Source organism: Xiphias gladius, chromosome 8 (genome assembly GCF_016859285.1).
Source record: "Xiphias gladius isolate SHS-SW01 ecotype Sanya breed wild chromosome 8, ASM1685928v1, whole genome shotgun sequence".
Classification (NCBI taxonomy): domain Eukaryota; kingdom Metazoa; phylum Chordata; class Actinopteri; order Istiophoriformes; family Xiphiidae; genus Xiphias; species Xiphias gladius.
In genome coordinates, this window is record NC_053407.1 from 25,700,262 (window position 1) to 25,714,631 (window position 14,370).

Sequence of the window (14,370 nt, forward strand, 5' to 3'; positions counted from 1 at the left end):
GCTGACCCAAATTAGAACTTCGTCATTAACCAGAACAGACCCATTGCTCACTTCTTCCTCTTCCTCCACAGCTGGTGTACAGTGGCTACAGCAAGGAAACCCTGGGCCTGCGTGAGCTTCAGCTGAGCGTGCTCAGTGCTGAGTCGCTGCGTGAGAACTACTTTCTGGGCGGCATCACGCTTAGACTCAAAGACTTTGACCTCAGCAAGGAGACGGTCAAGTGGTACAAACTCACCGCCGTCCCCTACTTCTAACCCCCACCTGCCTCTCCCTGAAGCCTGGGAACGGCTCCGCCTCTCCAGACAAAAGCTGCGTTCACGTCATACGGGAAAGGCGGCAGATGTGGCCTCGCTTGAAAATGGTGGTCGCCTCAGCTTTCAGTTCATAAGAATCAAGCTTCTGATCTTGGAGGTCGGGAGATGGGCCCTCATTTTTTGGGGAATCTCTGACCATCATCAAATTTTGAAGTAATAAGCAGTGATAGTTTCATTTCAAATCTAACAAACCAAACGAACCATGTTGTAATTGGTATTCTTAAGATCATCTTCATGGCAGGACACAGCTGTGCTTGTTGCTGAAAAGCATTTTTCACTAAGTACGTGCGTCTTGAACAACTGAGCAGTAGCAAGCTGAGTCTGCAGAATTTCATCGTGGCATTCTTACATTCATCATCATGTTGCCTCAGAGGTTATTCCCATATGACATGAATGCAGGATAAAAACTCCCTCAGACGCACCCACAAAGGCCGACCCAACAGGCCGATTCACACACCCTGAAAGGGGAGCCTGCTCTCCATTCTTCACTATTTTTCTCTCCCTCTTTAACTAATCAAGATTGTTTCTGTGACAAGCAATCTCCACTTATTTTGTCTCTCTTTTTCCTAAACTATAACAAAGAGGTGTAATGTTTTGTACATTTTGATATTAGAGGACCAAAACGGCTTAATAGCAGAAGAGTATATATAGATTGACACTTTTATTTTTTAAGGAATAGAAAGGGGGTTCATTTTTACATTTTCCATGTTTATTTTCTATATAGACTAATAGGAGGCAACAGGGTTTCCTGCTCTGCAACAGACACTTCTGGGTAGAGTAGTCCAAAAACACCAGATTCAAGGAAATCAACAGTGACCTTATGATTCCCCGTGTGCCAAAATTAATGAGGAGGATGGCAAATCAAACCACTCTCCCCAACAGGGAGCTGAACAGGGTGCCTTTGTTTGTGCTCACAATCTCTTTTTAACGCTCAACTTGGCCTTATTGCTATATATATTTTATTAACAATGTGATATGTCCTTATTAGAGAAAAATCTATATTCTGTAAAGCTATATCAGTAGTTGTTCCAGAGCAGGTTTGGTGCCAGACCGGCATCATAAGGTTTTATTTTTTATTTTTTTTTGTAACAGTGGACTGCCACTAAATGCACACTACCAGGTCTTTCTCTCATGGTATTACTTGACTGTTTTTCACATAGCACACTTTAAAGGGGAATTTGTATCATAAGCTTTGGAACACGCTCTTGTCTGTGCTCTGGATGAAGCGAGTACGGTTGCCTAATAACGCTGGTCATAAGTCAGTTCAGCGTTTCCTTCAGGTGGTTCAAAACCACAAGTCAGACTTTTCGGAATGCAGTTTAGGAACCCAGTGCAAACTAGAGTCTGGACATGAGGCTGTTTCAGCTCGGGCAGCAATACCACACTCTCTCCCGGTCCCTAATAGTGGTGTAATGACGCCATCATGTGTAATTGGCCAAGTGGTTAGCAATAACTTAAACTGCCAGTGAAGTCCAGATCCAGTCAGGTTTTGTGATATCTAAGTGAGAAAATGCAAACTGAACCCAGATCAGCACTAAAAAGGCAACTTAAACTTTAAAACATCTTCATAAAAAGGGAACAAGATCCTGAGCAAGAAATTAGCTGCTTTCCTCTCCACTCGCTAACTATGAATCTAAAGTTGTTGTTTATGTTTAATAAAGAAATTATGATGAATTTTTTCTGAAAAGTTTTTTAAGAGAAGACAATTATGATGTAAGAGCAACACTCACACTATAAATACTAGTGACTTGATCCACTCTTTTAGTGACTGTACAAAGAAAGCAAGCAGAGTTTGTATTAACATGGCCAGTTATTTATTCTTAATTGGTGACCTGTAACCTGAATGGATCAGTGTGTACTGTAATCCCTCTTTCCTAAAGCAAATTAAATGTTTTTGGAACAAATATGATGTGACACTTTATGTTGTATAAAATGTGTTGGGTGTATTCATTCGTACCGGTTACATGGTAAAACCACAATGGCAGATGAACTGGCTGCTTCGTTATCGCAGGTAAAGGCCTCTTTGATTGTATTTAATGGATCGTCCACATTTAGCCAAAGTAATGTGTGGTGGGATACAGGCCGGTGTGCCAGTGCAGTCACACACCAAGTCCCTTATGACTTAAGTGTGAGGAAAGGCCACTGGGCGTGTGCCTTAAAAGTTTTGGTTGAAAGTTTTCTTTCTACCATGGCTTTAGACCCAGGGGCATGAATCTACACAACCCCCTTTCACCCACGTTTGCAATTTAAACATTTGTAACTTGTCTTTAAGGTCATTGCCGGATGATATTTCAGAGCCACAGGCACCACCACCACCTTCTGCTACAACACGGCTCGGCCTAAAGCTTAATTCTGTGCCAGTTTGAGGGCACATCCTTTTAATTAGATGGAGATTTAAGGAAGCTGCATAAAATGCTCACAGTATAATTGATTGGGGTTTTAAGTGTGGTTTCTAACAGGGCCCCTGTACTGGCTGGCCTGAAATCAAGATACAGGGACATAGTATTATATGAGAGGTCCTGTAGGCTAAATAATGATGTGGGTCGCTCTTAATATCTATGCATTTAAAATAATATTGTGCCACAACCAAAACAATGCATCCCCAAACAAAAACTAGGTGGTGGAGCCCTGCAGTAGCTAGATGACGGACTGCTCTTTTGCCAGCCAGTAATGTAACACAGTGGCTTCAGAGAGTATTCAGACACTCACTTTGTGTTGTACATTTAATTTTAAAATGGATAAAATTGCCATTTTTGCACATCAGTCAACAGTCAATAACCCACAATGACAGTGTTTTTGGATGTTTTTGCAAATTTATCAAAAAAGAGAAATCTCTCATTTACATAGGTATTCAGACCCTTAATTCAGCACTTTGTAGAAGATCCTTTGGCAGCAGTTAGAGCTTCCAGTCTTCTCGGGTAAGTCTCTGCGAGCTTTGCACATCTGGATTTGGGCAGTTTATCCTTTTCTTCCTGACAGATCCTCTCAAAGCTCCACCGGATTGGACGGGAGGTGTCAGGTCTCGCCACAGATGCTCTATGGGGTATAAGTCTGGGCTTTGGAGGGGGCACTGGAGGAGAGTAACAGACTTGTCCCAAAGCCAGTCCAGCATTGTCTTGGCTTTATGCGTCAGGTAATTGTTGTGCTTAAAGGTGAACCCTCCCCCCGGTCTTAGATTGCGTGCAATCCGGAGCAGGTTTTCTTCAAGGATCTCTCTGGCTCCATTCATCCTTCCCTCAATTCTGATCAGTCTCCCTGTCCCTGTCGCTGAGGAGCCCACCCATGTCTAAATGCTGCCACCACCATGCTTCACCTAAACAATGGCGTTAGCCAGATGATGAGCAGTGCCTGGGGTTCACCAGAGATTTTATTTGGAGTTCTGCCCAAAGGGCTCAGTTTTTGCCTCATCAGGCCAGAGAATGTTTTTCCTCATGCTCGGAGTCCTTTGGCAAACTGCAAGCAGGCCGTCCTATGCCTTTTATTCAGAGTGGCTTCTGTCTAGCCTCTCCACCATAAAGGCCTGGTTGATGGAGAGCTGCTGAGATGCTCATCCTTCTTGCAGGCTCTCCCATCACTGCAGAGGACATCTGAAAATCTGTTAGAGTGACGCGTTGAGTTCTGGGTCACCTCCCTGACCAAGGCCCTTCTTGCCCGGTTACTCAGTTTGGGAGAGCAGAGGACTGTAGGAAGAGCCCTGGTGGATCCAAATTTCTTCCATGTCACACTTGTTGAGGCCACTGTGCTCCCGGGAACACCCAAAGCTTTAGAAATGGTTTTATACCCTTCCCCTGATCTATGCCTCACCACAATTTTATCACGGAGGTCTACAGAGAGTTGCTTGGTTTTTGTCCTGACAGGCAGCGTGCATTGTGGGACCTTATAGACACCGGTGAGTGCCTTTCTAAACTTTGTCCAATCAATTAAAGTTGTCACAGGTGGACTCCAATCAAGCTTTAGACACATCTCAAGGAAAGAGAAAGCAAACAGGATAATATGACCATAATTTGAGTGCTACAGCAAAGGGTCTGAATACTAAGAAAATCAGTGATTTCAGGTTTTGATTTTTAATGAATTTCCAACCACTTCTAAAAACGTATTTTCACTTAATTATTATTGGTTGTTAAGTGTAGATTGATGGGCAAAAATTGCAATTTCCTCCATTTAAAATTAAAAGCACAACACAATAAAGTGCCCAAAAGTGAAAGGGTCTGAATACTTACTAAAGCCAATGTATATTTATTCTATTTTTGATTTTGGTTTGCCACAAAGTTTCAAATAAGAACATATTAATCTGAGACATGTATGGGAAAACACAGATTGCAGACCAATTACTGCAAGTTTATTTTGTCTGTTACTGGTCGAACTGAGGGGAAAATGTGACAAAAAGCCTCTAGACTTTCTAAATCTGTTGGCCGGGTTGAATGCCTCTCCAGTGAATCCCTTCATTGCAAAATGCAATGATAATATTGACTATATAATTAATTCCTTAGTGTTTTTTTACACGCTACGAATGAACATTGGAAAACAATTTCTCTTGAATGCGTCTGGCGGAGTCCTCTCTGCGTCTTTGCGTCATTTCCGACGCAGGCGCAAAATACCATTTTCTGTCGCGTGTGCGGCCTCTCTTCCTCTACCGCCATCATGGGTCGCATGCACGCTCCCGGGTGAGCTCTCTTTTTATCATTTAAAGTTATTATTTCGTCCGGCGATGTCGATTTTTATGACGGGATATCGCTTGTAAACATGTTATGAATGGCGGAGGACCAAATTGAGCCAGTTAATTCGGCCTAGAAACGAGAAAAAGACTTAAATACTCGCAGCCTCACAATCGACATCCACCTCCAGCAAGCTGGCTAGCTAGCATTAGCAAACGGCACTTAAGGCTCACCACGATTTCGCTGCTTGACTTTGACTTCCAAGTGAAAGACAGTGACATATAACACATTCACATCCCAAATGCAATATTTCCCTGCTCTTGACGAGGAAGTTAAACCTCTGTAACGTAAACACTTGACGTTAGGTAGCACGAGAATGAAGCTAACATTTCCCGGGCCTCGATAAATTCAGGTTTTTCGCATGCCAGAAACTGTTTATCGTTACTGTTGAACTTGACTGTAATTTTTGCCTTGATGTTTCTCCCTCACATGGCGAAGGTGTCTAACTAATGTTTGTTTTCTGCAGAAAGGGCTTGTCCCAGTCAGCTCTGCCTTACAGGCGCAGTGTTCCCACCGTGAGTATGCACACGCGATGTGTTGTGCTGTCGCTGAATCACGCCGACAAAAATATTTCTGAACCCCTTTACCGAGTTTTCAGTCGGTAATCCTTTGAACATTTTTTCCAGTGGCTGAAGCTCACATCCGATGATGTCAAAGAGCAGATCTTCAAGCTGGCCAAAAAGGGTCTGACCCCCTCTCAGATTGGTAAGCGTTTCTATGAGAGATTCCTGGTCTAGACGGTCACTAATGTCTCGCTGTGTGTGTAGTCAACGTGACTACATAATGTAGTTGTTCGACTGAGTTTGTGAATACTAGTTGTACTAGGTACGCAGGATGCAGACATCCACCGGAGTCTTTAACAGCACATATCGGTATTAAATTTGTTTGTGTAGCTTTGGCTGATGATTTCAGCCCCTGGCGTATTTGTTCATCTGAGCAAAGCTGTCAAATTGGCGACAGAATAACAAATTCTTTATAAAAAAGTCTTTGCGCTTGGCACTTGTTCAAAAACTTCTACGAAACGGCTCATTGCTTTTGGCTGATGAGTGGGGAAAAATGTTTGAATTTGAAAAACTCCATGGGTGTTTTTAGGTCAGATGTGACCACTGACAAATTGTCTAGTCGATACAAAGTGACTAACTTTACATCTTATTACTGTTCACCACCTCAACAAATAATTCAGTTAAAACTTATGTCTGTCATAGACCCAGTATACACTCAGTTGGCTAACACTAATGCAGTCTAATACAATAAATCCTACCTCCATGAAAGTTACAATTGTCAGTTCTTGTCGACTGTTTTGGAGACCATCCAAAAATGATCGCACATTGAACGGTGCGATCATTTTGGATGATGTAGTTTGTGGTGCCACTGAGCCGTACGGCTTTATACAGAGAGGTGTTACTGTTATTCGGCCTGCCCTCACTGATATAAATGCCGTGGACAAAAACATAGAAAGAAAATACAATTCAACAGCACCACAAACTGCAGCCTCCAAAATGGAAGTAGAAAATCGTGCTTCAAGTTATGCTAAGGGCTCATACATTTGTTCAGTGTTTTACTCTAATATTTGGTACAAAGAAGCTGACATGACAAATGCATAAAGCAAACTGTTGTTTTGTGAGCAACGCACCAGTGTCCAACTTTAGACATGTTTATCACCTTCTCTAGGTGTGATTCTGAGGGACTCCCATGGTGTGGCCCAGGTACGTTTTGTCACTGGCAACAAGATCCTGAGGATCCTTAAGTCCAAGGGTCTGGCCCCTGACCTGCCTGAGGATCTCTACCACCTCATCAAGAAGGCTGTGGCAGTCAGGAAGCATCTGGAGAGAAACAGAAAGGTACAACAAGACTAGGCCCAAAAATGAGCCTATTAACGGTGGTCATTTGGCATCTGGTATAGTTTGCTGCTAAGTGAAGGTTTGGAAAGTCAGCTGTTCTTGTGTAAAGGTCAGTTCAGTGTCTCCACGTTCCAATGATTTTTTTTATTTTTTTTTATTTATTTATTTTTTTTCTCCTCCCCATCTTTGGTCTTATTCTTATGTTAAGGTTACACACACTGTTTGCTCTTTTTCCTTTTTAATGTTCAGCCAAATATAACAAAGAATTGAGCTCTTCTTCCGTTAGGACACCTTCACGTTGTCTAGTGTGCATGTGTAGGCCGCAGTCCACGTCCATCTCAGGGCAAGCAAAAACCATGAACTGACCTTAACACTGCCTGAGTGTTTTTTGGGGTAAATTTCCACCCATATGCTCCGGGTGACTAGGATACAAAAAAAGTCACCAATTCACAAGTGCTGCCAAATGTTTCGCACACCCTAACTTTGGGTAAATTGTTTTGGGCTTATTACAATTAATTAGATAAGTTGTAGAGGAAATTTTTTAATTCCAAATTTACCTATTGTTTTATGGATGTTTTTTTAAAAATTTTACTTTAGTAAAATGAAAATGCTCAAATAATAAAAGGGAAAAAGAAACAAAAGAAACCACAGGCAGTTAATGGGGTTTGCATGGATGGATTCGCAGTCAGTTATTCAAAATGTGCAACGCCTCGTACTAATGACATTTTGTTACTCTACTTGCAGGACAAGGATGCCAAGTTCCGCCTGATTCTCATTGAGAGCAGGATCCACAGGCTGGCCCGTTATTACAAGACCAAGAGAGTACTGGCCCCCAACTGGAAGTAGTAAGTATTAAATCTGCTTTGGGCACCTTTTCTTGTCACGTTAAGGTTGGAATAACAACGTAAACCACCAGCCAAATGCTGTGTAGTTTTATATGTGGCTGTGTGATCAATTCTATGTTTGTTGGAAAAAACTGACTAGTATCATAGAATCACATCTGTCTGTTCCACTCGGAACAGACAGATGTGAAAAATGCACAATTCATTGTCCTGCTCCTCCCTTTATTGAGCGCAGTGATATTTCTGTTGTGCTAGAAAAAAACTGGAGGTAAATTAGCAGAGTGGCTACCTGGTGCCACCTCTGCCAGTCCCCTTCGCACAATGACATTATACATTGTTTTCAGTGTTTTCTACTATATTCGTGTATATTTTAGGCATTAGAATAACTGCTATTCCAGAATCTCAATGTTTTGGGGTCATTAGGCTTAAAACCAAATACATAGATTGATATTGGTAACATTGATTATACTAATGGTAGAAACTGACACTTGAAAGGACACTAACATTGTTTTTGTTTTTTTGTTTTTTTTTTGGGGGGGGGGTTACATCTCTTCCTCAAAATGTTAACTAGCCCGACATTCTTAGACAATCTAGAATAATTTTATTGCAACACTTCACATAAAGTCCCCCTATTTAGAATTTATAATCAGTATATAAACATTTAATAAATGGTTTATAGCACATTAATGTAGCTGTAAGCAGACATAAGCGTCTGTTAATGTATTTAACAGCTAAAAATTCTTCTGTAGGCGCCGATTGGTGGAAGCTGGTTTTACAAACAGATAATGAAGGACTATATATATTAAAATATAGTTGTAATACAAAATGTCTTGACAAGAGAATTATTGACAAATACAGTACATTATAAACACCTTAAAGTGTCCTTATATCGCCTTCCACCTACATTATAGTGTTATGAACCATTTCTTGCGGGTTTTTCTGCTGCCTATAAACGCTAAATAGGGGACATTCCTAGTGTTTCCCATTTTATATCCTGGTGTTAATCTTGAGGACAGCTCCCTCTAATGGCACGTTTTCTTTCTCTTTACAGTGAGTCCTCTACAGCTTCTGCTCTGGTGGCATAAAGACACACTTTTTGGATTAATAAAAGATTTAAATTGGAAATTGTTTTGTTTGCTTTTTTTTTTTTAATAACAATGTTATACAGATCCTCTCTTTACAACACATTTTGGCATCTCGCATTTGGCCTCAGAGGTGGATTGTAACTAAGTACATTTACTCGTGTATTGTACTTAATTATAATTTTTATAATTGAGGTGCTTTTACTTGAGTGTTTTCATTCCTTTGCTGCTTCATACTTCTAAATTAAAGGTGAAATCTACTTCTTACTCTACTACCTTTTTTTAACTGACTGTTCTAGATACTAGTTACCTTTCAGATTACGAACTTGTTAGTTTTTGCATTTAAGAAAAAAACAAAGAAAGATTAAATCAGTGGTCTCCAACCATTTTGATATGTTTCAAAAACTGTGTATTTTGGGCTCAATTTCATTAGCAGTTCCTCCAAGTGATTTTTTTCCCCTCCAAACTTGTCAGATGGTTTCATGTAAATAACTAATAATCCAAAAGTGTGATTTGGAGTATGAGACCAGTTAAAAAGAAATGAATATAAATTTGAATCAGATTTGTTTTCTCAACCTCATGAATCATCTCACAAACCTCTTAGAATTATCTTGTGACCCCTCGCAGGGGCCTGACTGCTACTGGGAACCGGACTCTCGAACTGTAGCTAAAACAGTGAACAGCTATAACAGTAAGATGCTGCGTTTCATACTGTTTCATCAGTATTATCAATCTAAAAATGTCATATCCATCAAAGGGAACTTCTTACTGCAGAACGCCTATTACAGTTTTGCTGAAGATACCTGTGCACTTAAGTAGGATTTCGAACGCAGTACTTATACCAGTAATGGAGTATTCTGAAACTGTGGCATTGACACCTTTGGTAAAGTAAAGGATCTGAGTTCTGTCCACCTTTTGTTTGGCTTAATTGGAAGAAGACCGTCTCTATTTTTGGTCGCTTTGACTTTCAGCAAGGAGACAGGACAGGACAGGACAGTGGAATTGAAACGGCCCCCTTTCTCTGAAGGCAATTTCGTTTTTCGGTCTCCTAGAATCTTTGAGAATTTACGCCCATTTCTGAACATCACGCTAATTTAGCTGTTAGAGTTATTTTCATGTAATTAACGCGAGGAGCTTCAAAAAAAAGAAAAGAGGGCCTTTTCGAGAGGCCGCGTAATTTACGGCACTTTCCACGCGTCATACGTGACGCCGCCCGAGGGAGGGGCCTTCGTCCAATCGCAGCGCGACATTACGTCAAGCCTGTTTATTTTAACACGCAGCGTCGCGACATCCGGACATTCACCTCTACCGCAACAACGACGACAAGACACGACTGAGAAAACATGGAGAAACTACACGAGAAAATCTGACGAAGGAGACCGAAAAATGGCGCGGACCTGCCGGAAAATGAAGCGACAGCACGCCGATGTATATCCGTCACCGACGAACACGCGAAATCTGCTGGTTTTCGACGAGGAATACCAGAATACGTGAAGAGTTTCCCCAACATCACCGCCGCAGTCCAAGAAGAGGAGGCTAAGGGGGAAGTACAAACATGGCCACGACTGTCGGTGCCGATAAGGGTTGCGAACGAACGGCGATGGAGAGGTTCGGTAGCGGAGGAATGGCGCTTCTGCCTTGGACGAAACAGATGCTCTCCGTGATGTGGGAACAGCTTCGGCTGCTGGTTCAGGTCATCTATTACACCTGTATGTCGGGTAAGAAAGATAAACGAAAACAAATCGAAGCTTGTGACTTTGTTCTTTTTAACGCCCCGTCGTTACTGAGGCGAAGTTTAACCGTTGTGATGCGTTCACTGTAATTGGAAAACCTGGCGACTGTTCGGTCACTGTACGATACGCTCCTTTCTTAAATGAGTATCGTTAACGACATAACGTAAAATCACAATAGAATATAATAGCCCTTATAAATACCTCACTCTTAGTATGTGCCCAGTTGTCTAATTTTAGAGCCATAAGGTAATTTTTGTCGTGTTTACGTCCGCCTCTAGTTAATGTACTTTATATTACTCTCCATGCTATCCCAGTTATACTCCCTTAAGTTGATGTCCCTTCAGTACTCAATGGTGAGTTATAAATATTGTTAGATTGTTATGTTATGAATCGTGATGCACAATTCCGCTGCCGGGATTGATAATGCAAAGAAAACACAATGCAATCTCTCATCTGGACTAAGAATAAGGTGTCGCCTGTCTCCATTTCTGAATTAATTGAAAATACAGAAAAAAAAGGACTGGTCTATTAAACCAGGTGATATAAAAGGACAAGTGACTATAAATGAATGTTGTAATATATCTAGCAGAGTACGCTCTGATCATCATCATTTTTTTTCCATCCAGCCCTAAACATCAATCAGCCACAGCTCAGGGCCATCCCACACAGACATGCATGACATCAGGGGATGGATGACAAAACACATCCACACATAGAATGGAGACGGAATATTTCCCCATTGTACATATTTTTTTTTAACCACTCACTGGTTTTTGCTTTTTTAAAACAAGTTAAAAAAAAAAGATTCTCAGTTGAATTTCATGCCATTCTAACACGCACCTCTTGTTTTTTTTCCAGTTTTCCAGATGTTCAGGTTTGAGGTCCACGTGAGAATCACTGACGAGACGGGCCAGCACATCCAGCACATGAGCACGGCAGCAAACCCGACCGAATCATTCCTGTTCTCCTCGTTGTTTGACGGAGACAACGGAGTCATGGTCGGCGGTAACAGCCCCCTCTCTAACTTCTGCGCTGACGTTGGCGACCCCTTTACCGGGAAATCCACTGCCGAGGCCCTGCTGTCCAGTTTGCGTGCTGACGACCTGTGCTGCGGACTGGTGGACGATTTTGTGTCCAGAACAGCTGGGAAAGAAGAGGGCATCTTTCTCGGACACCAATCCACCTGGAAAATGGGCTTCCCTGGTGATTGGAACATCTTTGTGTCGAGCAGCGACAGCTCTAGTTCAAACGAGGCTTGCCATAAAAGTAGCGAGAAAGTCTTCAAACAGGAAACCTCAGAAGAGGAGAGAAGCTCTCACTGGAGTAGCGAGGAAGACCAGAACGTAGTAGAATTTGACAGTGAGGAAAGTAAGGCGCTTTGGGAGTCTCTGTCAAAATCTAGTGATCCTTACAACCCCTTCTATTTCTCTGCGTGTATTTCAACAAACGCAAACATGGGAAAAAGTAATAGCGAAGCAAGGGACAGCAGTGATACTGACCTTATGCCAGTGAGCAAGGCCAGGGAGGAGATGTTGGGGTCTCGAGGCCTGAACATCTGGGTCAGTCGCTCCGACAGCGAGAGCAGCTGGGCCAGTTCGGACGGCTCAAGCCCCGACATTGACAAGGATGAGAGTGAGAGGCTTTGGGAGTTCTTCAGCAGTCCGGCAGACCCCTACAATCCCATGTGCTTTACTGCGTGCACGGTCAGCAGCACGTCCCTTCAAACCACCACCACCACAGTCTCTAAAGAACGGGCCTCACTTCCTGTACCCCTCTCCAAGTCAGACACAGACACTGAGGAGAAGGAAAGCAGCTTTCCTCCTTCATCTGAGGAGGATGAAGAAGAGCAGCTGTGGAAATCTCTCTTCCAGAAAGATGACCCGTACCACCCTCTCAACTTTCAGGCCTGCCTCCAGACCTCCCCAACAGCAGCAGCACTCCCGTCTGAGGAAGACCCAGACGCCCTTGATGTCCAGCACACGAGAAATCCACCCACGAAGGGCAAGAATTGTGAAAAGGGGGCAAAAACACCCCGAAAATCCAGAGCAACCAAGCCCTCTCTGCCAGAGAGGCGGTTGAAGCATCACTCCCATCCAGACAAAACACTGGTGCCCTGGAAAAGACCTGGGCAAATACCTCAGTCGCCTCCAGATGAGGCGAGGGAAAGCAAGGCCAGCACCACCCAGAAAAAGGTGATTATCCCGTAACAATTTATAGTTAAACTGCCAGACAGGATTAGATGAAGCGTTAAATGAGACCCTGTGGAGTTTGAAATAAAAACAGTCTACTCTGTAAATACCGCAGAGCATTTAAAATAGGCCTCGATACATCAAGACAAAAGGTTAAGCATTCAACTTTATTCTGCTGTAGACTAAATAGCTTAAACTGAAAGTAGGATAGACTGTTTGAAAAACACGTTTTGGGATATCATGTGAAAACCTAATTTGGACAGTATTTTAAAAACTAAGATGTACATTTTTATCTTTAGGCAGATGACATGCTTTTGCCCTCAGTTTCATTGGCCTAAGTAGATACTGAGGAGCATGTGACCCTGTATTTTAAGTTGGTACATAAATATCACGAAGGAGTGCCTCCGGTGCAACCTCTTATGGAGCCTGAGTGTCAAAGATAGCGGTTGATTCCTGCCTCGGCTGACACGCGCTTTTCCGCATAGTGTGTTAGGCAGACTTGTTGTTTGTCGTTGGTTAGCAACGCGGCCGGTCGTCATGACTAAGCCAGTCACGTGACTCCAGTGAGTCAGCAGAAAGTTTGACTTACACATGGACTAAAAAGAAGTTGCAGCAGTATTGCAAAATCCTTTTTGATTAGCTTGTCAGCTAATGCCCCAGTATTTCTGACTCCAAAAAAAACAAACAAACCACCAGGCAGAAAAATAAGTCACAGTCTTTTTCTGAATACACATCTGTCTAAGAACTGCCAGTGTTGGAAAGTACCTGGTCTCTCTTTTTTAATTTGTATGGCATTTGATCCACATAAAACTTAACTCTGAGTGGTAATAACCATCTTTTCAGTGACTCTATTTGACATGTAAATATCCCTTTTTATTTGCATTGGTAGCAGGTTATAAACCCTGAAGAAGCACACGTGAATATAAGTATCATTTTAACAAAGTTTGTTGAATTTTTTTTCTCATTTTCTTCTGGATTTCAGGTGCGATTCTCTCCTCTCGTCAAAGTCCATGTCATGCGGACCTGGCCGTTTGCTCGACAGGCGTCTCGTAAGGGACACTGGGAGGAAATGGCGCGAGACCGGGACCGCTTCCGGAGGCGGATCCAGGAAGCAGAGCAGACCATCGGCCACTGCTTCACTCGGCCCCACAGAGAGAAGATCCGGGCGTACCTGGACGGTGCCTTGAAATAAATAAAAGTCCCGAACACTGAATGTTTTATTTCCGTTTTGGATGAGAACTTGTGATTGGTTGCAATGCAACAGTGATTTTGATTTAGGCCAATTAGAAATTTGATGTTAGGCCAATGTTCGGTATCAAGTTGAACAACCTTGTACCTCAAAAGGTTTTATACATTGTGTGACTGTTGCACTGATTGACACTTTTCTCATAATAACCCTCAACATTAATGTGTGGAATGTTGTTTTTGTATGCCTTATACACTGACCTAGTAATGTAACTTATTTATGCCCTATGGAGCTTGTCATTTCTTTGTAGTGGGTTTAACTTCGTATGTGTTTTTTTTATATGTGTGAACAAACCACAGTGGTAAATCTAGAAGATACAAGTAGATAATGATGATATCATTAAAAGCAGAGCTTTACAGGACGTGTTTTGGAAAGTTTTATTTCAGCATGATGGATACATATCATATA

General features: G+C 42.2%; 3 protein-coding genes and 1 non-coding gene across 8 annotated transcripts in view; all 4 read left to right on the forward strand.

The window, feature by feature from the left end:
- Positions 1-2,203, forward strand: part of pik3c2a (phosphatidylinositol-4-phosphate 3-kinase, catalytic subunit type 2 alpha) — a 47,195-nt gene extending 44,992 nt beyond the window's left edge. For 4 of the 5 annotated variants that reach the window (XM_040132594.1, XM_040132595.1, XM_040132597.1 and 1 more), the window contains one exon: positions 72-254. In XM_040132594.1, the coding sequence (XP_039988528.1) occupies positions 72-254 (183 nt within the window). Of the gene's footprint in view, positions 1-71 lie in introns of all 5 variants that reach the window. The other variant, XM_040132596.1, reaches the window with a different exon arrangement.
- Positions 2,204-4,870: 2,667 nt separating this feature from the next.
- rps13 (ribosomal protein S13) lies at positions 4,871-8,837 on the forward strand. Its single transcript, XM_040134209.1, has 6 exons — positions 4,871-4,978; positions 5,496-5,544; positions 5,656-5,734; positions 6,701-6,870; positions 7,615-7,715; positions 8,764-8,837. The coding sequence occupies exons 1-6, from the start codon at positions 4,956-4,958 to the stop codon at positions 8,795-8,797; spliced, it is 456 nt and encodes a 151-aa protein (XP_039990143.1). The 5' UTR covers positions 4,871-4,955; the 3' UTR covers positions 8,798-8,837.
- Positions 7,906-8,036, forward strand: LOC120793860. The gene has a single exon (XR_005708055.1). It is a non-coding gene; the product is annotated as a small nucleolar RNA SNORA19 (small nucleolar RNA).
- A 1,173-nt stretch (positions 8,838-10,010) lies between the features above and the next one.
- ppp1r15b (protein phosphatase 1, regulatory subunit 15B) lies at positions 10,011-14,318 on the forward strand. The gene is made up of 3 exons (XM_040133926.1): positions 10,011-10,512; positions 11,386-12,719; positions 13,699-14,318. The coding sequence occupies exons 1-3, from the start codon at positions 10,350-10,352 to the stop codon at positions 13,906-13,908; spliced, it is 1,707 nt and encodes a 568-aa protein (XP_039989860.1). The 5' UTR covers positions 10,011-10,349; the 3' UTR covers positions 13,909-14,318.
- The last annotated feature ends 52 nt before the right edge of the window (positions 14,319-14,370 follow it).

Coding starts and splice junctions, on each gene's coding strand:
- rps13 (XM_040134209.1), top strand. CDS start 4,956: ATGGGTCGCATGCACGCTCCCGG. Junction 5,735..6,700: donor TCTGACCCCCTCTCAGATTG/GTAAGCGTTTCT, acceptor CACCTTCTCTAG/GTGTGATTCTGAGGGACTCC. Junction 6,871..7,614: donor ATCTGGAGAGAAACAGAAAG/GTACAACAAGAC, acceptor CTCTACTTGCAG/GACAAGGATGCCAAGTTCCG.
- ppp1r15b (XM_040133926.1), top strand. CDS start 10,350: ATGGCCACGACTGTCGGTGCCGATAAGGGTTGCGAACGAACGGCGATG. Junction 10,513..11,385: donor CTATTACACCTGTATGTCGG/GTAAGAAAGATA, acceptor TTTTTTTTCCAG/TTTTCCAGATGTTCAGGTTT. Junction 12,720..13,698: donor CCAGCACCACCCAGAAAAAG/GTGATTATCCCG, acceptor TCTGGATTTCAG/GTGCGATTCTCTCCTCTCGT.